This window comes from Apodemus sylvaticus, chromosome 18 (assembly GCF_947179515.1).
Source record: "Apodemus sylvaticus chromosome 18, mApoSyl1.1, whole genome shotgun sequence".
Classification (NCBI taxonomy): domain Eukaryota; kingdom Metazoa; phylum Chordata; class Mammalia; order Rodentia; family Muridae; genus Apodemus; species Apodemus sylvaticus.
Genome location: NC_067489.1, coordinates 8,432,741 through 8,456,532, shown reverse-complemented (window position 1 = coordinate 8,456,532; position 23,792 = coordinate 8,432,741). Strand labels below are relative to the sequence as shown.

Here is a 23,792-nt window from a genome sequence, read left to right as displayed (position 1 = left end):
GGCCCTCTATGGAGTCTCACCACATAGCAGCATTTGGCCAGATCTGTCTGCTGGTGTGTTTAGATCCATGGCCAATACTGGCTCAGAACTGGCCTTCTCGCTCCCACTGGCCAGCTGGCAACAGCCTCCTACCACGGTCTGCAAACCAAAGGTGTCACAGCCATGGCTTCCTGTGAGCCCAGGGCAAGTGAACTGCAGGCTGGAAGAAGTCTCCAACCGGAGCCCTGCTTGCCCCTCCTGCGAGGACTTCTCTCTGTGATGCAGACAGTGAAGGGCTCAGCAACTCCACCCCTTTCTCTTCCCCCTGGTTCCTCCCTGATTGCTAAAATTATAGCAATGACTTGATTCAAAGTTTTCTTGTGCTGTGGAAGCTCCCACAGGCACTGAGAGGAGACAGGAAAATCCCAGGCAGTTAGTTATTTTCTAGGGAGTGGCTGTGCCTGCCTGGTCCAAGATCATTACACCCTGCTGGAAAAAGCCAGTTTTGCCCCTGCCAGATATAGGGGTGACTACTGTGTATTTTAAGTGTGTGCTGGAGGGAGTGAGATGGGCATAAAGGGCAGGCATCTGCCCCAGACCAAACTTAAAAAGCACATGTGAAATTCATGTGCTCTTGCTGAGCACATATCTTTCCAGATGGGTCCACCAGGCCTGTAGGTGTAGTTTAGAAGACATGGTCTCCTGCATGTCTCCAAGTAAAACTATAGAAACACTACAGAGTCAATCACAGCGCTGGTGCCAGTGTGACTGACTGCTGTGCCATCTACCTTGCCACCCCATCCTGCCAAGAGGGAGCTGTGGGCTGTGTGAACGGCTCCTGCAGGCCCTCTCTGTATCCGAGACCTTAGTTCTAGAGAACTGTGAGGACTGGGGGCGGGGCACCTATAGCAACTGCGGGCCACAATGAGTTCCCCTGTGACCAGCCACAGCTTCACTGGTAATCCTGTGGGGCTGGACAACACAGTGCCCAGGTGCATCTGCGATCTCATCCTTGGGGACAGTGCCATTTTGTGAAGGAGGCAGAAGGGACAAGGTAGGCACAAGGTGTCTACCCAGATCCTGTGCCTGGAGGACTTGCTCCCTACAATGCTGTCCTGCTTCCTGTCACCTTCCTTCTTAAACTGGATCCCTAATAAACACTTCATCTTGCTCTCTGGAGCTGCAAGTTCACCTTTGTTACTGGTCTTCCCACTGAGATGTGAACCAAAGTTTCTCTTCTTTAACCTGCCTATCTAAATAAAACAGAATCAGACATAAGGAATGCTAAGTTTTCTACACAAACTCTGAGGCACCCAGCACACAGGCCACATGACTCACAGCAAAGTCAGTCACAAAGCAGCTACCCCCAGAGAAGGAGTCCTCAGCTGGGCATGCTGGGTGATGGGGTCTCCTGAGCTGCTATGGAAGTGCCCACCAGACTCAGTCCAGTTCTGGACTACATGGTGAGAGCCTCAGCCCACGAAGTAATGCTGTAGCCCTGGCCCTCTGACTGCCACATGGCCTCTAGCCCAACTATTCAATGTTATAGTAAGTTTCTTATTTACACACACACACACACACACACACACACACACACACACACACAAACGTACTAGGAACAAAAGGACTCAGAATTTTTAAAATACCTTCCTTTAAAAAAAAAATCAAAGTTATGAAACAACAAAAAAAAACAACACTTCGATTAAAGGACAGGAAACCAAACCAAACAAAAACCTCAAAGCATCCTAGCACTGTTCTCACAGAACCAACAATTTTACTAGTAAATGTAATTTTAGATGTAATCAATCTGTTTCTTGCTATTTCTTTATATCATAAAAAAGTCAGTGTTATAGAGAATCCATCACACAGAACTCTACAGCTCCAGTCGCTACAAGTATACTTAGAAAAAGCACAGGAACCTCCGCTGTGACACAGCAGTGACTGCCACCAGGCTCCGAGTTGACACAGCCTTCCTGGTATCTGCACTGCACGGTCATCAGGCGTTCCTCTCTGGAGGATCTCCACTCCACCCAAGTGTGCAGTAAGCAGTATAGAAAGCCCTCCTGGTTCTGCCTCATTCAAAACACTGCCAATAACCCAACAGGAAAGATCTATTAAAATGTCATTGGTTCTCAGTATCATCATCATCACCATCATCGTCACAGTCATCACCATGTTTGTTCTTTTTGCTTGTTAGGCTTTTTGTTTGAGTTTTTCTGAATATTGTAAATCAGGCTGGTCTTGAACTTATAGCAATCAACTTGCCTCTGCCACCATGCCCAGCTATCTTTTCGGTCTTTATAGATTTTTTTTTTTAATTCCCAAAAAGAAGGGTATACAGTATCAAATGTAGAAAAGATTCTTATTTAAAACTGTCCACAAATAAACTTTAATATGGATTAACTTCTGGAAATGGATTATGTTGACAGTGGCAAAACACAGAGCTGTCTGATTCCATGGAAATGACAGTTCAAACAAATTTAGTACCTTGAGTACTATTTTACCACAAAACACTGTTCATAACCAACAAATTAACACGTCCATGTACTATTAAAAAGCATTCCATAGACTGACACGATGGCTTCTCAGACCAGCCCCCTAGCCTGGCCATCCAAACTTGATCCCTAGGACCGACATGGTGTAAGAGGAGGACTGACCGGAAACGATCTTCTGAACTCTACACACTCTGTGTGGCACGTGCCTGCACACATGTACACACAGGCACAAGCACACACATATGTACATGTACCTTTGAAGAAAAAAACCAGCCCTTAAGTGAAGGAGGCCAGGGAACGCACCAAGGTTCCCACTTTTCTGAGATCGGAACCCGATCTCAGAGCGAGCAAGAGAACAGAAGAGCACCATCAGAGCCTGGGGGATTTGGGGACAGAGCAAGGCTCCAGTCAGGAAGCACAGGGTGACAACAGTCAGGAAGCTATTTCAAATAACCAGGGAAGTTAGTGCATATGCTAGTCAACCCCAACATAGAGAAGCAGCACTTGTGGTCAGGCAGGTCACCTGAGCCGTCCTCGACCTCAAGCTCTAAGCACCATGCTGGGCCCCATAAGCTCTATACTGTACTGCCTGTGTAGCACCTGTATGCTGTCATCTAAAGTGTAAATGGTGATTTAATTTTTTAATTATTCTTATTTTTCTATCATGTAATTTTATTTTGTTGGCCATATTAATTCAAGACAGAATTAAAGCCTGCATAAAAAGCTAGGCATGGCAGTGCACCCTGGCAGTTTCAGTGCTCAGGGAGCTGACACCTGCATCTGAAGACAGCCTAGGCTACAAAGCCAGATTTTGGCTTTAAAAACCAACCAGCCTTCCTCAAAATGCAGCACACATATTAACTACTTTAAAACTCCATGGCAGACAAGTCAGGGGCCGTTCTTGTGTCTACCCAGCTGCAGGCGACAGCACCCAGGCTAAGCCTCAGGCTGCCTCTGCTTGTGGGCTGGTGCACAGCTGCCCGTGGGCCCAGAGCCTTTAAGCAGCCCGCCCTCTCTGACACACTGCTCCTGCCCTCTCTAAGGCTCTGCTCACACCCTCTCTAAAGCTCTGCTCACACCCTCTCTAAGGCTCTGCTCACACCCTCTCTAAGGCTCTGCTCACACCCTCTCTAAGGCTCTGCTCACACCCTCTCTAAGGCTCTGCTCCTGCCCTCTCTAAGGCTCTGCTCACACCCTCTCTAACGCACTGCTCACTCAGCAGCCCGCCCTCTCTAAATCACTCGGCTCTTAGCTCTTAGCGGTGGCAGCCAGTCTCCTGCTGCTCCCGGAATGCGCAGTGCATACAGCAAGCATTCAGCAAGTTCGAGAAGCATCAAATGTCAAAGCTGACTGGTGCAGGTTTCTGTGTGGAAAGTTCACAGAGTGTCCACAGACACTCTCCAATGATGTTTTATTTATATTCTTCATCCAATAAATGGTGCGATTGATTGACTAGAAATGATCACCAAAGGTCCCAAGACGGCCATGGCAGCCTCCTTCAAACACATGTCATTTCCCAATCTATACCAAAATAGTCACTACTAGGAAATCTCGCCACTTTAATGGTTCCCATTTTTCTGAACCAAAACAACAATACTTTCTAGAGACAAAAAGTGATTCTATATGCAAAGCATTTTATCTGAAAGTGACAATCACAGGTGAGACTTGACCCAGGTCACAATGAACAGTGTGGATGACCTCCACATCACTGCCTACCTTCACGCTTAGGTGATTCTGAGATGGCAAAACTACGCCAAAACCTAGATGAAATCCTCACAGCACAAGTTTGCTGTCCCTAATCCCCTGCTGAAAATAGGCTGAGGAAATCCTCTTTTCCCTGAGCACAGAATATTTAACTGTTAAGGCATGCCTCCTCCCAGGCAGAGGAAGGCACATGGAGCCCCAGATCTGAGGTGAGAGACTCAAAGCCTACACAGCCCCTTCCCACTCTCCCGTGGGGCCTAACACCCAGGGCAAGCAGCTTCTTGCCCTGACCTTGGTTCAGGCTTTGCAGAAGTTTCGGGTGCCTCCAGGCACATGAATTTTCCAGGCTGGGGTTTAGTGTCAAAGCTGGATGGGACTTCTCCCTAGGACAGGCCTCCTGCTTTGTTTTCAGTCAAACGGTTGTAGTCTCCAGAATTCAAGATCCAGGAGGCCAGACGAAGCCTGACTAGAAGAACTATGCTGATGAGTTATTCTGAAATAACAGTCTCATCAAATAACAATGAGTCTACGGTTCTTTAAGCACACTGACAGCCAGACAAGAGCTAGCTCTGGGGCTTACCGTTGTCTGTGAAGATCTGAGGGCTGGGGTGTGCAGGTGTGTGCTGTGAATCTGCTACCTCACTTCCTGCCCACCTCCCAACAATCAATCCTAATTTTTCTGCAAAAGAAAAAAAAAAAGTCAGCCTGAAGATGAGAAAGGTAGCAGCCACTCGCTGGAGCCGAGCCTCCTACTGATCACACGGCCATGGCTCGACTAAGTCGCCAGGCCCAATCCACTTTGTGACGTAAACAGCAACATCTGTCTGGTCAATAAGCCAGATGCTGTGCATCTGGACTACAACACAAACACCACAACAATGTGTTACGTTACTGCCTTGTCCCAACTCCCTCTGCCTCGCCAGACCCGTTAGGAAGAGAAGAGCAAGTCATTAGATCACACGTAATAACGAGTGAATCACCTATATCACTATTTCCCCCACACACGCACCTAAGCGTAGTCTATGCTGAGTCTTCCAATATTTTGTAGAATGTGCTAGAATTTATTTGGTAATGTAAAAAGCAAACCTGTGTGCTTTGAAATCCACTGTCTGAACACTGTCTACACTCAACCTCCTATACTGTATGCCACTTCAGGTGCTGAAGCCCTTGTAGAGTGTAACTATACTTGAAGATTAGGCTGGTAACAAAGCCCCGAAGATGGTGGCATCTAAATTTGGGAGGACCAGTCTCTTTTGACCAGATGCGGACCCAGTCTAACCTTTAGAGCCTTAGCTTCCTGCTAGGTCACTGGGGTGCGTGACATCTACTGCAGTGCTGCATATAAGCAATCAGAGTTGGTAGGAGGCATCCGTCAGGCACCATCCAGACAGGCTGGCTTCCCTCTCCTACCCATTCTTAGCAGTGGTGTACTTAGCCGTCTAACTTTGATACCCATCTGTGGCCATTTCAAAAACTGTAGCTGCTGATCTCACTGGATGAGACACCATACAAGAACCTGAGACAGAGCCACTACAGAAACTCCTTTGGGACCTCCACACATACTCTGACTTCACCTAAAGAGGTTGAATTTAGTTAACTGATAATTGTGGAGAGCGACACAAGCAGCCAGAAGAAATCTGTAAAATCAGGTCAAACACTCAAAGGCCAAAGGGCTTTGCACCTTCCTTGGCATGGGACAGGGACAGGAGTCCCAGACATGGAGTGGATAGAAGACACGTCATAGGGACAGGGATGCTGCTTCTGCAATAAACAGGAATGGAAGTAGTCAGGGCAATGTGGGCTCCTCAGGGCTCACATGTCATTTTTACATAATGTTTGATGTACTTCAGAGAGAGGCAGCTTCCAAGAAGTGTCCTCACAGGTACAAAGTGTCCCGTGTCAGTGCACAGATATCAGGCCATATTAGCAGCTGGCTAGACCCTAAACGTAAGGATGGGGTACAGGGAATGTGGAGGGGGGGCATGTCAGGATGGGGTGCAGGGAATGTGGAAGGGGGCACGTCAGGCTGTTCAGATGTGGCAGGGCTGTCCTGCACCTCAGCAGTGAGGCACCAGCTCCACTCTCTCCTGAGCCCCAGTCACTGCTGCTACTCCATTCCCTCTGAAGCTCTCAGCAATCTAGTTTGGAGTTGTTTCTTGGACTTTTCTCTTGCGTTGCAGGAGGTAGGGTCTGTCCTGCCTGCTGACTCTGTCTCTAGGTATGTTGCATAAACCAAATACTGACCAGAATATTCCTCAGGCACTGTGGACAATACCAAGCCACAAACATGATTCCATAGAGGTGCAATGTCCATCCGACTGGTGCCCTAGGATCCCTGGGTGAGACAGGTCCCATGAAGAGAAAGGACACAAGGCACTGAAATACCACAGCAGTGAAGGTGAGGCCACCCTGAACCCCACCTGCCTATATATACACTATGGAGAGCACAGTGGGCTGGTACCATCAGCAGCTAGGACACCCAGTCCTCCTCTGTATATACTGAAGGGGGCACAGGGAGAGGTGACCTCCATGATTGGAAGCATGGCTAGCAGGCCCCGTGTGGTCACATGCAAGGCTGTGGGCGAGGACCACAATGCTCTGGGCACATTCCCCACCTAACTTACTTGCCTGCTCTGAGGCTCTGTAGGCCAGATGGGTGAATGGCCTCACATAAGGCCCATAAACCCGTAACTACGCCATTACACGGGTAAACTCAGTGTTCTTGTGGAAGAGCACAGTGCTTCTTTCTGAGGGTGTGGTGACCAACCTCAGGGGAGAGTCTGCCACATGACAGCAGAGAAGGTTCCCTCTGCTGACAGAGCTAACTTTGGGCCCAGATGCACCTAACCACCTCTCTCACCTGGGCCCTTTCCTCCTTTGTCTGAGTGAGTTCTTCTGAGTGCTGGGCTCAGTGGGAGGGGGCAGAGCCCCACTGGCTTTTGATCAAATTCAGCTTTCACAGAACAAACCCTCTCTTAAAAAAATTTTATCTTCCAACTAGAAAAAAAAAGCTGTTTTCATTCCCTTTCCAAGTTGAGGAAAAGCTCTTTATGACCCACACGTGCACTCTGGCGAGCAACTCTGGAGGCCCTTACAGTGAGTCCTGACCCTCAGATCTCTGCCCACAGGGGCAGCTGCACTCCCCAGCTGGCTTTCCTTTAGCCCGTGGGAGATAAAATGAGCTCAAAGGCCACCTGAGCACCTGAGAGCCGCAGACTGACTCACAGGCAGGCGAGGGCCAGGACCATGACATCACTTGCCAGGTGGGTGAGCAGGACCTGCAGGAGCATCGGAGTTCTTGCCAGTAACACCTTTGTGAAAAATTATCCATGCCTGAATCACAACCTGGGCCAGGCAGTGGCTCTCAGCTCTGGGAGGCTGAGGAGGGATTTCAAAGCCAGCCTGGGAACATGGGCCAACCCCATCATTTAAAAAAAAAAAAACTTTTTTTAACTGGACTGGGCCATGTGTAGTGGCGGCACACACCTTTAACCCCAACACTCAGAAGGCAGAGACTGGTGGATCTTTTTGAGTTTGAGGCCAGCCTGGTCTACACAGAAAGTTCCAGGCCATCAAGGGCTACACAGTAAGACCCAGTCTCAACAACAAGAAACACTTGGATTGGTCAGACTCTCAGTGGGCACCAACCCCAAGGGCTGATGTTCCTTTAAAGTCTCTGAGCCACAACTAACAGCAGACAAGCCAGCACCCTGCCAGCTTCTGGAAGCTTGGGCCACTCCAGAAAGGTACCCTTCCCCCAACCTGGAAGCAGAGCCCAGCCCCAGAGCAGCCTGGCTCAGCCCCAGGAGGGTAGCACACTCTCTAGTTCTGTAAGTCACGGCAGTGTAGTTCACCTCGATGTTGTGTCGACTGTGCACGAACCTCTCAACACACATCCACAGCAGGGGTCTGGTTCTGATGCCCACGAAAGTTAAAACTGCACAGAGGGACTTAATATGGCAGGTACTGGAAGGACAGAAGGCGGGCACTACAGGGTTTAGAACAGAACTGTGAGAATACAGGTTTCTGAATTACGTCTGTCTGGCTCAGTACAGTCCTGAGTGGGGTCTACCGCTGACGACTGCTGCACATGGAATGAGAGGAAGAAGCACTCAGCTGCTACTCCACTTTTAAAAGTGCTGACACCTGGTCATGGGACTGACATCGGAGAGAGCCACTAATGGGCATAGAATTCACATGGCAGGCCCGCCCGGAGCCTGGCCACTGAGGTCAGTGCTGGCACTGACTTCCACACCACTTTCCTCTTCAGGAGGTACAGTGAGAGGGGCCTCCCTACCTTAGTCACAGTGCGAAAGCTCAGGAGAGAGAGTGTGTGTGTGTGTGTGTGTGTGTGTATGTGCGCGTGCGCGCACACACACACACACACACACACACGCACACAGGCAGAGACAGATATAGACCACATCAGCACAATAAGAACCTGAAAAGCAGCAGACAAACATTTTACCCTCACCACATGGGGGCCCAAACCAGAAAAGCCTGAATCCTTATCAGTGGGTGAGAGACAGGTCACAAGCCAGAGACAGGCCAGGAAGCTCAGAAGAGTCCAGACCCACACTGGCAGCTGTACCTCCAGCAACAGGACCATATGGAAAAAAATCCACCAGTATTCTGGGAAAGTCACAAGTGTGGACACTAAGCAGGCACTCACCTACATCTAAGTATCAACAAGAAAGCCAGCCACCATTCCAGCCACTGAGTCAACCAGTGGATGGCCATCCAGCTGCTGATCCAGGACCAGTTCTTTAAGACACAGAACCTGAAAACCCCTTCCAGCCGGGCGGTGGTGGTGCACGCCTGTAATCCCAGCACTCTGGGAGGCAGAGGCAGGTGGATTTCTGAGTTCGAGGCCAGCCTGGTCTACAGAGTGAGTTCCAGAACAGCCAGGGCTATACAGAGAAACCCTGTCTAGAAAAAAAACAAACCAAACAAAAACAAAAACAAAAACAAAAAAAATCCCTTCCAAGGGGTCAGAGTTAACTCTTGGGAAATAACAATTTAAACTCCTTGGAGACCTTAAGCGCTCTGCCCTTGAAACCAGGTTCCAAGAGGCTGCTGTCCCCCAGGCCCTGAGGTCCAATGAACTAACAGAAGAAAACTGAACGCAAGCCCCAAGAACTCAGCCGGGCAGTCAGAGGGGTGACCCGCAGGATCCCCGGAAGGCAGAGGATATCATCAGAAGCTTGGGCTGAGAGCTTGGGAACTCAGCTTGAAGGGCCAGAGGGCTTCAGAGTCCAGTCTGTCCCACATTCCTGGGATGAGCTAAGGAAAGAAAATCTAGACATCTGCGATACTGCTGAACAAGATTTAAAGACTTGTTAACAGCTCCAGAGCCTGGTAACGCATGCCCCACAGAACTGCCCTGCAGCGCTTCCTCAGACCACAGCTAAGATGACGGTGAGTCGGCCACCAGAGCCACAGAGCAGCTGTACACAGGTCTAAGCACAGGACCCTGGGCACACGAGGGACCCTGGCACACACGGGATCCCCGACACACGTGGAACCCCTGGCACACACAGGATCCCCGGCACACACAGGAGCCTGGCACACGAGGGACCCAGCACACACAGGATCCCTGGCACACACAGGACCCTGGGCACACACAGGACCCTGGGCACACACAGGACCCCTGGCACACACAGGATCCCTTGCACACACAGAACCCAGCACACGAGGGACCCTGGCACACACGGGATCCCCGGCACACGTGGAACCCCTGGCACACACAGGATCCCCGGCACACACAGGAGCCTGGCACACGAGGGACCCAGCACACACAGGATCCCTGGCACACACAGGATCCCTGGCACACACAGGACCCTGGGCACACACAGGACCCCTGGCACACACAGGATCCCTTGCACACACAGAACCCAGCACACGAGGGACCCCTGGCACACACAGGATCCCCAGCACACATGGAACCCAGCACACAAGGGACCCCTGGCACACACAGGACCCTGGGCACAGATAGGACCCTGGGCACATGAGGGACCCCTGGCACACACAGGATCCCCGGCACACATGGAACCACTGGCACATACAGGAAGGTAATCTCCTCCAAAGACAAGGGAACAACAGAGACAGGAGGCATCAGTGCTGGGGCCAGGGTCCCAGCAAGGGGAGAAGAGTTCACAAGGCACCTAAGGGTGTACAGGCAAGCAACAAGGCAGGCGCCAGGCACCAGACGCTCAGGCCCCACAGCCTCCACACTGTCCCTTTTCTCCAGTGGACATACTACCCATCCCAGACTCAGTGGGTCCCTAAGCCCTCAGGATGCTGCCCAATGGCGCCTGCTAAACCAATGTTATGGTCTGGATACAAAGCATCCAAAAGGCTCATGGCTTGGCCCCCAGCTGCCAGTCACAGGAGGTAACTGGATTATGAAGGCTCTGACCTGATCAATAGATTAATATGGTAATGGATTCATAAATACATGGGGTCACTGGAAGGTACTGAAAAAATTAGATGACTGGGAAAGACAAAGATGTACCTTGTCTCTGGGATGACAGGTTCCAGCTCTGGCTCATTTCTACCCCCACTTCTGCCTCTCTCCTTCCTCTCCTCTCTCACTTTTTCCCTGGCTACCTACCAAGAAGCAAGCCCTTTGGTCTTCAGGTAATCCCACCATGATGTTCAGTGTACCTTGTTTTCATGGTTTGAAACCATAAGCTAAAAATATATCTTCTTTCAACTGTTATCTGTGTTGCCAAAAGGAGATCATGTCCTACTGGCTTGTGTTCAGTTTGCTTCTCCATTCTGAGGTGGCTCCCCAAAAATGGGGATCTCCATCTCTGACATAAAGTGTGAGTATGTAGCCCACTTGAAGACACTTTAGTCAGGTATGAGGGATACCACTGAGGTCAAAAAGATCCTGGGATGAACACCCTCAGGCGTGCAAGGGAGGAGAGTCTAGTCAGCTCCCTTTGTTAGCCATTACGACAACAGGTAAATGAAGACACTGTCTATACACCATGGAGTAGATGATGTCACCCAAACAGGAAGAGGGTTGGGGAGAGATCCAGAGTACAAACTACAGAACTGGTCTCCATCAGAATGGGATCTGCTGTCCCAAACCAGGGAGGAGGCCAGGACAGAGACAGCAGAGTTGTGGGCTGTGCACAGGGGTATGCTGTCTGCTTCCTTTTCAAACACCCAAGGCAGGTTTTCAGCTGCCCCATGAAGAGGGAGTGCAGGTCTGCTGAGAAGCAGGACAGGTCGCATCACGGGTGGGCAGCACTGACCGCCCTTGCCTTACAGACCAGGGGACAGTTTGAAGAAGCTAGCCAACAGCTCCCAGCACCCACCCAGGCGGAGGCAGAGACATGCCTAACCTCCAGAGCGCTGCGTCCACCCTGAGTTCCTCAGCTACCAGCATCCCAGTCAGGTAAAAATAGTACCTACTCAATCTTGTCTTATTTCCAGTGCTGTAAAAATGGCTTTCTATTGATTTGTATTACAAATAAATAGCACTCTCACCTGCGTTTAACTTGGTTAAAAGAACATTTGTGAGCCTGAGACGTAGGAATCTTGCATCTAGCCTGTCTGTGTCAGTTAGAGGGCACAGGCGCCTCACGGCAGTTTGTATGTTCAGCTAAGAGCACATCGTCAAGCAGGATTCCTAGGCAGTGAGGCACTACCCGTGGTGCCTGCTAACAGTCATGCTATCTCAGCTAATTGTAAACTGAGGACAGTATTCTCATTTCTAGAAACTTAACTGGCGGTAATGATGCAAGCCTCTTTCCTCTGGGTTATTAAATTCAGTCTCTGGCATGAAATAAAAGCATCTGAGGATTGCTTGTCTTAATGAGCAGACATTCGATGAGGTTCCAAAAGGATAATGGGAAAGCTTTAGTGAAGAGATAATATAAAGGTTATTTATTCAACCTTTAACTTTTAACATAAAGGTTAAATAAACATCTGTAGTGTCTTGCTCAGAAGACACCAGTCTCTGAAGGCAGGCAAGCAGGCAGGCGATGGACAAACTTGTCTAGCTGCTGCCTTGTTAAATGTGTGTTAATTATAAACTTTACAAGTTCATCCTATAGATTGCTTCCACTGTGTTGGACACGGACCATCCATTAGCTTGGGGGTTTTATGCCTAAGGAATCACTTATTTCAGATACCAGAAGGCCTTGGTGGTTAAGTGGTTTCACTTTGTATCCGGGAACACGGACTCTGGGGGCTGAACAGGAAGGCCTGGATCCCCAGAGCTGGGTTACGAGCAGGAAGTCCAGTGAGTTAAGTCTCTTAGAATAGACGAGCTCACAGTGAATCCCGATATCTATGACTGTAATAAAAATGAAGAAGTCGGGCGTAGTGGCACATGCCTATAATGCCAGGACTCGGGAGACAGAGCCAGGCAGAGTTCTGTGAGTTTGAGGCCAGACTGATCTATGTACTGAGTTCTAGGACAGTCAGAGATACATAGTAAAACCCTATCCAAAAAGAAGGAGAACAGGGAAGGAAAAGAGGAATAGAAGAGGAAGGAGAAGATGAAGGAGAAGAGGAAGAGGAGGAAGAGGAGGAGAAGAAACGTGCATGCTTACAATTTTCTAAACTTTTAGAGGTATAAAGTAAATGCTTGAAGTCCTCAGGAGCCAAAACTGACTTTTCCTAATACAAAGAAATGTAGGGATTCAGGTGGCCCACTTCAGGCGGCCTCTTCTGGAGGCTGCCCCTCCAGAGGCCTGATTCCCAGCATGCCCATGTGGGCTCATATGGTCTGAAACTCCAGTCCCAGGTGACCCTGACCTCTGCAGGTATCAGGTATGAACATGGCATGTTTACCTATGTGCAGGCAAAGAGGCCGTTCACATAAAACAGAATGAAAAAGAAGTCTAAACAAACGGGACGGGGGAGGGGGTGCAGCCTGCCATTCCAGCCACTTCGGAAGGTGACAGAGGAAGACCCCACACTTAAGACCTTCCTGGATACAGAGAGTTCAAGGCCAGCCTGAGCAACTTAGGGAGAGCCTATCTCAAAGCAGGAAGTCAGAGACCCAGGGGTATAACTCCGAGGTAGAGCACTGGCCTAGCATGCCTGGAGTCCTAGGTTCAATCGCCAGTCATTACCAAGAAAGAAAGGAAAGGAAAGGGTTATCCCAGGCTTCCTCGAATTGTCCTCTTAGATGTGTGCTGCCTGCAAAGTTTGGAAGGCAGAGGCTCTGACAAGCCATAAAACCTAATAAACCAAATCCAGACCCCGCACAGAAACACATCACAGACATGACAAAATGAAGCTCTTGGCCTACAGGGATTTGAGGGAAAATCAAATCCCTTCAGCATGAACCAGGAGGCAAAAGGAAGAAGGCCTTTGTGAGGAGCCCGGCCTAGGAAGCTGGCTCTTAATAACCTCTGCAACCGTTCCTGCTCGGCCAGCAGCCGCATTCCACACCATGCTTACAATTATTTTATCTTTGCCAAGTATACAAATCATACCCACTACCAATTCGTTCCCCTAGCTCTCCCAGGAAAGCCCTGTAGGGAACCAAGTTGGGATCAGGTAGCCAATGTGTTTAACCTCAGCAATGGAAAGTCAGAGGCACACAGGTCTCTGTGAGATCAGGACTAGTCTAGACTACACAGTCAGATTCAGGCCAACCAGAACCACACTTAGGGGAGAGTCTCTCAAAAAAGTAAAAGTTTTTGACGGGTTCCTGAACTTCCCCCAGGACACCCCCCGGCCCCCACCCTCCAGTATAAGAGTGCTCAGCTAAGCTCTCACTGGTAGCCCAGGCTACCCAGGGCTCCAGGGAACCTTAGCAGTGGGTGCTGGTAAACTTGTTGAGCCTCTCTGGGGATCCAGGCCCCATCCTTACCCCTTTTCTAGACTGAGACACTCAATCTTCACAAGAATGCAAGGACCAAGGTGAAAAGAGCACCACAGCAGGACAACCCTAGGACCCAGGGACTCGGCTACAAATGGAAGGCTCAGCCACTTCCTCTCAGAGGGTCGCCAACAAGACCCACACTCCTCACCTCACATACCTAAGAGGAGGAGTGCCTGGCTCTACACTTGCCCCTTAAAATGTTTAAGATGCATGATACAACTTAGACTACATCTGGAACACAGCTACTACATGGCATGTGAGCTGTGCACAAGGCTATGAGACTGGTCAAACATACAGCAGTGTGTAGTGTGGAGCGGACTGGCCTCTAAGGCAGAGGTCTCTCTTTCATTTACCTGCCTGGACTCACTGCTGCCAGGAACTGACCCAGGACAAAATACCTATGACAGTGTTCTTCTCCAAGGCCTGATGGCTCCATCTTTAGCAACCTCTGGCCTCAGAGGGAGCTGTGGTGCTTTTATTGATCTCAGGAATCCTGACTGTGTGTGAAAGGCAGCAGGCTACAGAAGAGAGGCTCATTTCTGTAGAATAAGTTGCATAAACCATGATATGCAATCTCTTTTTATCCTCTTACAAAAGAAAGTATAATTTAACCTCACATCTTGGAAGATAACCACATTATAAGAAAACAAATCATAACTGTTTCGGGGAAAAGTCAAATTAATTTCATGGCTTAGATTCGAGTTTAAAATCACAGATTAAAAAGTAGCTGTGTACTGGTCTGTGGTGTCAAGAGAACACTTCATGAGCAAGGAAGTAACAAAGAGATGAGCAGTAAGAATAGCTTTGCATAACTTACATTCCAGATGCACTATCAAATAATTAAGAATGCCAAAGTTCGCTGAGGAATACCTGCAGCCTAGATTTGAGAGAAAATACCACTTCGAAAGTAGAATAGCACAACAAAAAGAAACTAATTTGAAATTCTACCTAGATTAAGGAAATATAGACTAGCTGACGGCTTGCCTGAGGGCACTGTGGAGGTAAACGACAGCACCAGGGCAAAACTGAGTCCAGTGGTCCTCGGACTCCGCCGGATCTGAGTCTCTACAGGAACCAAGAAGACCACCCCTCCTTACACTTCCCACGGGGGAGGGCTGCAGTTTCATTCTTCTCGAAAGAGTCTCATTCTTTTCTTACTGGAAGGCCAAAGTTGGAAGGAAATTAACCAGAAAAAGAAAGAAAGAAAGAAAGAAACCAGGTAAATTCCCCTTCAGAAAAACCCACATCCAAGGCCAAGTGTCCGCTCAGAGAAGGCGGAAAGAGCCCGCTCTGGTCCCCTCCGTCCCCAGCCCGCACTCGGCACGCGCTCCTCAAACCTGTGACCACCCGGCGCCAGCTGCCGGACAATGGCTCCTTGTGTCCTGCTTAGGGAAGACAAGCCGTCCCGGGGCAGATTCTCTCTTTTCTGTACACACACCCACTTTGCTCCGTCCCGACTGATGGCTGCCACCTCCCTGGTCTCCCCTGGTGAGGCACTCCGTCACTAACCTCGCAGCGGCATCCAGCGGAGCCGGGAACTGCGCACTCGGACCTGGCTGGCTACTTTCAGAGACGGCAAACTTCACTTCTGACTCCCCGGTGGAGGCTCCCTGCTTCCCCGCAGCCCCGTGCACAAGTCCCAGCCGGTCCCTGTCCCCGCGCGGGCCCGCCCCGCGTAGCTGAGCGCAACCCCCGAGGATGGATGTCCCTCGACCCCGGGATCGACCCGGCTGCAACTGCCTTCCGGGTGGGCCCGGCCGAACGCAGGTGGAGCGCGGCGGGGACCCGTCGGCGGGACGTTCCGGGCCTGAACCCCGACCCCGACCCCGGCCCCATCCCAGAGCGCCACTCACGTATCTGCGCACGAGCGTCCTCAATAGGCTGCAGTCCATGGTTGTCGCTCCCGGCTCCGCGAGCCCCTGGGCTGCGGGCGCTAGCGCAGCCGCCCCCCGCCCGGTCACGGCCTGGGCGGCGCGGGGGGCGGCCGCGGCCCCTCCGCGCTCATGCCCCGCCGGCGGCGGCCAAGGGTCTCGGCCCGCGCGCAGGCGGCTCGGAGGAGGCGGCCCGCGCCAGGCGCTGCTCCCGTCGGGCCGGCGCGGCCTGCGCTCGATGCTCCGCGCCTGCTCCTCCCGCGGCCGCCGCGCCTCTGGAGCCGGCTCTGCCCCGCTGCGCCCCGCGCGTCACGGGCGCGTGTGAGCATGCGCGCGCCGCAGCCCCCGCCCCGGCCCCGCGCGCGCCGCGACTCCCTAGCGCGCGCCGCCGCCCTGTTGCTTCCGCCTCCCTGCGGGGCGGGAGGCCGCTGTCATCGCCCCCGCGTGGCTCCTAGGGTGCTGGTTCCTCCCACCCCACCCCCTCCGGCGTTCACTACTGTTCTGAAAAGGAAGTCTGGCCTTGAGCCCAAGACGCGACGGCGGTGCTTTGGGCCTGGGTCCCTGGGCCTGCGGGTCACATCTCCTGCCTTGGTGTGGACAAAAGACACAGGATCATCAGGTGGCTACAGGTTGTGAGCACCACCACCCCTTTTGGGACTCCCTTGGAGACCAAACCAAGCTTGTCCTAATCCAGCTCTGGTGACTCACTACTTTCTGCCTGCTGCTGGGACCTGATCTCTGTCCTGCCTTCCAGAAACCAGGCCTCGGGGAAGACCCTCTGCAGTCCTGGGTTTTACCTTGTGGTCCAGCCCCATGTCAAGTGCTTCCTGCTTCTACCTTACACCTATATCACCATGGCTAGCACCCCCAGGCCCAGGGAAGGTCGTTCTTTGCTGCCCAGGTGTGAAGTGGCACACTGCTGTACAACCTTCCTGACCTCGGGCTCAGCCGTAATCTAGCTGATGTTTACAGGTTCTGAGACCCTTGCTTTTGCTTCAGATGACTGTAGAACCAGAGACTAGAGGTCTGCAGCAGCCGGCTGATCAGGAGCACCAGACCTAGGGATTAGGAATGTATTTGAGAGCATTCTGACGGGGCATGGAGGAGATCTGGCACTGCTATAATTTGGATTAGACACGGGTGGCAACAGTGCCCGGGACTAAACTGACCTCCTGAGCCACCGCAGCCTTTTGCCCTGCTCTCCACCTAAGTTCTACACCAGTGTCTAACCATGTAGCACCTGCTACAGACACCCAGCCAACCTCAGAGCAGTGTTTTCTCTCTTGCCTTCCTGGACCTGCTGTGAGCCTGGTGGTGTTGGCAGACAACTCTCATTGGTACTCCTAGTTGTGGTGTGTACTCTGGAGGACAGCGGGCCTCTGCACCGATAGTCCTGTGGCCCTGACTGTGCTGTTCATGTGTTTCTGGTGATGCTGTCTCTTTCCTGCTATGACCCCATACTGCTAGGCCAAATTGTAGGCTCCTAGTGGCCAATTACAGTTGCAGTGGGTATTCCTGGCACGGGGCTGCCTCAGGATAAAGTCTTCCTGTCGTCAGAGAAGGTTCTACTCAGACATGCTTCATTTCCTTCCTTTCCTTTTTTCTTGTTTGGATTTTTGAGACAGTCTTCATTCTAGGCTGGCCTTGAACTCCATTTAAACATCCCGCCTCAGCCTCTGAAGTGCTGGGAGTACAGGAGCGAGCCCCCTGTCCAGCTTATCCTTCATACAGAGCAAAGCACTTTCCTAGTGTACAGCAGGAGTGACTTCATCCTTGTCCTCTGAGCCTTCCCCCTTTGTGGTACTCCCCCTTTGTGGTGCTCCCCCTTTGTGGTACTCCCCCTTTGTGGTGCTCTCCCTTTGTGGTGCTCGGGACTCTGGCTCCCTCCAGCTGACACCACTCATTCCAACAAGAGGCTGGCTTGCTAATGAATACTGAGAGGACTGTGCTGGGAGGACTGTGAGTGAGGGTTTCCATGTTCCTAAGAAAGCACGTGTTCCATACTTTGTATCACCTAGGGATCTATCCCATATACTGTCATCAAACACAGACACTACTGTAGATGCCAACAAGCACTTGCTGACAGGAGCCTGGTATAGCTGTCTCCTGAGAGGCCCTGCCAGTGCCTGACAAACACAAAGGTGAGCACTCTCAGCCAACCATTGGACTAAGCACAGGGTCCCCAATGGAGGAGCTGGAGAAAGGGCTGAAGGAGCTGAAGGAGCTGGCAGCCCCACAGGAGGAACAACAATATGAACCAACCAGTACCCCCGAGCTCCCAGGGACTAAACCACCAACCAGAGTACACATGGAAGGACCCATGGCTCCCTGCATGTAGCAAATATAGCAGAAGATGGCATTGTTGGACTCAAAGGGAGAAGAGGCCCTTGATCCTGAGAAGGCTCAAATAGGAGAATGCCAGGACAGGGAAGTGGGAGTGAGTGGGTTAGTGAGCAGGGGGAGGGGGGATGGGATAAGGTGTTTTAGGAGGGGAAACCAGGAAAGGGGATAACATTTGAAATGTAAATAAAGAAAATATCTAATAAAAGGAAAGGAAAGGAAAGGAAGGAAGGAAGGAAGGAAGGAAGGAAGGAAGGAAGGAAGGAAGGAAGGAAACACGTTTCCCTGCTGCTGCTCTGCAGTCTCCTTTCTGACACCAGAGGGCTGAAGGTGTTAGCCGCCCCTGAGGAACCTCTTCTTGCTGCGGACAGAAGCATGACCGAAGTGAGAGTCAATGCAATACCAGGTGGCTGGGTTTTCCATTACCAACTTTAACTTTAAACCCGAGAAAAAGAAATTAGGACTCTGTTAAAATAACAGAAACTCCAACAGCTCATTCCGTGAACCTGTTAGTCATTGCTGTGTAACAAGCCACTTCCCATGCAGGAGGTGCGGAAGCAGCAGGAAGCAGGCGCTGGCCAGTTCTCCCGGACTTGGCAGCTTGTTCTGCCCTCCCTGGTGTTGGCCCAGAAGCTCTAAGCTACTATATTCTTTCAGAGACTCTGCCAAGGTAAGAATGTCCCCATAGTCCGAGTCACATGTGCAGTGACCTGGGGTGGGAACTGAGAACAGGTTACTATTCTTTTCAAATGGCTTCTTACAGCTCAGTGAGCTAGCCTGAGCTTCTTCACACAGCGGCTGAATTTCTCAAGAGACAAAATGAACACTACAGTGCCACTAAAGGCTGGGTTTGGGGGTCCCAGAGGGTTCTCTCTGCCACTCTTCTGGAGAAACTGAAATCATATGCCTTCTGCCTCCCTCCACAAGAAGGATCAATAAGCCATATTTCTATGATGGCCTCTGGCCCCCACAGCTGCTCTGCCCCAAGCAGCCCATGTCTGACAGGAGGACATCGTATTTCCTGTGCCCCGTACAAGCCCGCCCAGCTCCCTGACAGTTTGTCTGGAATCTTCTTCAGAATAAACTCTTATCTGATCATCTTTCCTCGGTAAATGCCCCTCCCCTCCACCTTTTCAGTCTGCTTTCGTTGCAGGTAATGGCTTCTCCCCTCACAGTCACTAAAGTTTCTTGGCACCAGCGAGACCACGTGCTCAGAGCAGCCTGTCTAACCCTCGTAGATCGTGATCACTTGGGGAAGTCTTTTCAGTGATGCTTGCCGGAGACAGCTCTCTCTGTCCCAAGCATTTCCACCAGGGCTTTCTAAAGCTGGCAGTTACAGCATGCTAAGCCCTGAGCTGCTGAGAAAGGGTTTGCTGGGGTTGGCTACAGTCATCGATCTTCCGCCCTGGCACAGCTAGGGATCTTGTATGTACAGGTTCTCGACAAATTGTGAAAAGATTAAATTACACATAGACTGCCATCTCAGCTGCAGCAGGAAGAGCAAAGGGAGGCCGCAAGGCATGGCCACTGAAAAGAAAAGCTGACGCTCTACAGACGTCCACCCAGGGTTCCTGTGACCGTGTAACAACACTGTGGAGTGGTCCCAGACTCAGGGTGCCCAAGAGAGCATGCTAGCAGCCAGGTTCTGCAACACTGCAACACTGGAACGCACCTAGGAGGTGTTTGTGGGTGATACCGGGTTTACTCATTTATTCTGAGACAGGGTTTCACCATATAGCCCAAGGGCTTGGTTAGGGTTTCCATCGCTGTGATTAAGCACTCTGACCAAAAATAGCTTGGGGAGAAAAGGGTTTATAGTTTTACAACTCTCGGCTCACACTCCATCACTGAGGAAAGTCAGGAACTGAAGCAGAGGCATGGAGGAACGCTGCTTACTGGCTTGCCCTTCATGCTCCCTCAGCCTTGCTGTTTTTGTACCACTTGGCCTGACCAGAGGTGGCACGCCCCGCCCCCAGGGCTGGTCCCTCCCACATCAAGCTGCAATCAAGACAGTGCCTGACAGACCAGAGGCCGCATGCCCCGCCCTCAGTGGGCTGGGCCCGCCCACATTAAAACATCAATCAAGAAAATGCCTGACAGACTTATCTACAGGCCAGTTTCTCAGTTGAGATTCCCTCTTCCCAGGTACCTTTAGATTTGTGTCAAATTGATAAAATAATAATGATAACAACAACAACAATAATAATAAAAACAAATTTAAAAAACCTAGCACATTCAGGCTAGCCCTAAATTCACGATCCACCTGCCTCTGCCTCCCAAATCTTCCAAGTGTTGAGATTAAAAGTGTACACCATAGCTGGACATGAAGCTTTATAGTTTTACAAAGCAAAGTCACAAATCCAGGCAAGTTTCAAACATATTGGCGGGTGTATTAGAAAGATGGTTACAGAGAGATGGGGGCTCTGCTACAGGCCTGTTCTATGACATCAGATGCTTTCTGAGGTTATGTTAGCTTTGGGGTTGGTCGAAGCTGGCGGTCTGCTAAGATTCTGAAAGGTGTTTATTAGTCACAGGATGTTACTTCTGACACAGAGGGGGCCAAGAAAGGCTATTCAGGGGACTAAAGCTAGATGAGAGCTGCCCTTGAGCCCCCAACATTCTGACCTCTCCCCATTATCAGTCTCATCAGCCGATCCCTGCAGATAACACCCCAGGCAGGGATTCTCCTTGATGGGTCTCGGAAGTCTTGCATCCCCTGCATGATGGGTCGGTCTTTCCTTCCTCAAGGATCAGAGGGTCCCTGGTGCCTCCTGAGGCTGTGTTACCCAAGTGAGCCTTTGGGGAATTCATTTGCTACTCAGCATCTTATTTTTCTCTTATTTTTTTGGAGAGTATGTAAACAAAAAGGTATGCTAGAAATTCTTTAATTTTTCTGCATGCCCGTATATTAGCTTCTAAAGGATCAATGATTTTAATCCCAGTTTTCTTAAAAAGAAAAGCAAAACCAAGTTCTATAGTGTGTAAAATTACCAATAAAGTAAAGCAATTTGTTGTACCTATGATTCGAACAGTAGTTTTAATATAAACTGTTATTACTTGTCTGACAAACTAAATAGATGGCAGGCAATGTGAAATATGAGTTGGACGGTCATTAGCCATTTGTTGTTATTCAAGGCAATCTGTGTTTTTGCTTGGGCAAGCCTCTTGGATATTATATAACACGGCTTTAAAGAATGTTCTATTTATGAGTCCTTTCCAGAAAATAAGGAAATTGGTTTCTCTTGCCCCATTACTCTTATAAATAGGAAGACAAAAATATTTTTCCTTAAAATATCTTCCATTTATTGTAATTTGTAAGAATCCCTGATCAGTTTTAACTGGAAATGACCTAAGTGCACTCAGAATGTGCTGGATATGGCAACCCGTGCCTAGAATTCTGACACTCGGGGGCTGAGGCAGGAGAATCAAGAATCTAAGGCCAGTCTCCCTCACAGAGTGAAAACGTAAAAAAGACAAAAAATTTGAAATGCCAAAATTACATGTTTTCAGAAATTGGAAGCTAGATATTACGGCGTCCCCTGAAATCTCAACCCTCAGAAGGTGGAGGCAGGGGATTGAGGAATTCGAGGTCAGTCTTCAGCTTCATACCAGGTTCAAGACCATGAGAGAACTCAGCACTGACAGAACAGGGAAGGAAGGAGGGCGCTCAGTCAGTAAAGTGCTGCTGGCGGAATAAGCTTGGGGACCTGAGTTCAGATCTCCAGCCCCTGCGTAAAGACACAATATGTGGGCGTGTCTTCAGCACTGGGGAGACAGAGGCACACAGATCCTGGGGGCCTGCTGGCCAGCAAGTCTAATAAGAGCGTTGATCTCCAGGTTCAGTTAAGGACCAGCTCAAAATATAAGGTGGAGAGCGACAGAGGACACATAACATCAGCTTATGTTAGGCGTTAGCACACGTATATGTGCGTTTACCACAAGCACAGGCTCACAAGCGTGTGCACAGACACCACACACACATACTCACACACACACACACACACGCACACGCACACGCACGCACGCACGCACGCACGCACTCCTTACTAAAGGCAGTAGGCCGAATGAAGTGAGAAGAACTATAGGATTTCATTTATAAATGTATAAGATCCCTAGAGCCACCAGGTCATAGCAGCAGAGTGGACTGTGGTGCCTGGAGCTGAGGTGAATGGGCAGGTGATGTACAATGAGGCCGTTTCATCGGGGAAGGCAGAATGTCCCAGAGATAAACGAGATAGCTCTTACGGTGCTGTGTGACCGGGCTGATGACTCTGAAATCAAAATGTTTAATGTTATCACATTAAAATCAGTTACTGTCCTAGGCTCATCCTTCCTGAAGGTGGATAGGAGAGAGTCACCAATGTGGCTCTGGTGCCAAGCAGAGGGACCAGATGCCCTTCAGCAGATCCCTCAGGACTCCAAGTCCATCATGGGCTGGGGACAGTGACACCACCTAGCCCTTAGATTGTTCTGAAAAGTGAATGAATTGCCCAAGGCCTAGCCCACGTGGGCACCTACCTGAGCCATCTCACCGTTCTTGCTGAGCGAGGCCCTTCTCAGCCGTTGCTGAGGGCAAGCACTCGTTTCATCCACCGTGCTCTCCAGGTCCAGCACCCCACGTTCTCTCATTAGCGCTGCGCCCTGCTGCTTACCCACACGCAGGACTCTGTGCTGAGAAGCAACTTGGCAGTGTCACCACACAGGTCCATTTCCCCAACTGACCATGAGTCCCTGACATCCACCGGGTGCTGATGCGGATCTCAGTTCCCCGCCCTTTGTGCTGGACACTGCACACAGAGGCAGAGGGTGAGGCTTAGAGGCAGGAAGGGTCCCAAACTGCCACCTCTGCTTCTTACAGCACTCAGATTGTGGCTCCAAAAGAAACTGGACCAAGGTAGAGATAGAGCAACAGATCAGGAATGCAGCATTTGGGGAGAGAGAGAGCTAGCCTTCTCTTACCCTTGCTTGAGGCTTTGAAGGAGTGGCTCCGAGTCTGGGGGAAGACACTGGGCAGAACAGTAAGTTAGCACTAGTCTCAGTCCAAAGGCCTTGCAGAAGAAGGTGACCAAGGACCGCACACTGCAGGTTCCCTCTCAACATAATGGGCTTGTGTAGTGTTGGTACACAGAGATCCCTGGGTCTGGGCATTGGAAGCCAAAAGATCACCAGGGTGATGCAGTTTCAATGGGCACAGTGAGCATTAAGCAGAGAGGCCACAGCTATCCGAAACCCCTGAACAGTGTGCCTAGAGGGTATCGATGCTCAGGAAGTACTCGTTTCTTTATAAGTGGTGCCCTTGTTGGGGTACAAGAACCCTCTATCTGATTGCTGCACCATCATTGTATAGGATTCCCAAGTAACTCCCGTTCCCTCTCTAAGGGATTGCACATTTCTCACACCACAGCAGCCCAAGGCTTCCTCCCAGATCTGCCTCCCACCTGGAAAAGACAGATGACTCTGCTTGAGGGTGGCATTCCTGTGACCTCTGAACAACCACTGACCTGTGGCTAGTCCCAGTGTCACCAGACCTCCCTCCCTCTGAGGAACCAT

At 50.6% G+C, this 23,792-nt stretch overlaps 1 protein-coding gene across 6 annotated transcripts in view; it reads right to left on the bottom strand.

Moving 5' to 3' along the window:
* The window catches only part of Atp11a (ATPase phospholipid transporting 11A), a 120,545-nt gene extending 104,330 nt beyond the window's left edge, over window positions 1-16,215 (bottom strand). For 4 of the 6 annotated variants that reach the window (XM_052162708.1, XM_052162713.1, XM_052162711.1 and 1 more), the window contains exon 1: window positions 15,885-16,215. In XM_052162708.1, the coding sequence (XP_052018668.1) occupies window positions 15,885-15,923 (39 nt within the window). In that variant the 5' untranslated portion in view covers window positions 15,924-16,215. The remainder of the gene's footprint in view (window positions 1-15,884) is intronic. The other 2 variants (XM_052162709.1, XM_052162710.1) reach the window with 1 other exon arrangement.
* Window positions 16,216-23,792: the final 7,577 nt, after the last annotated feature.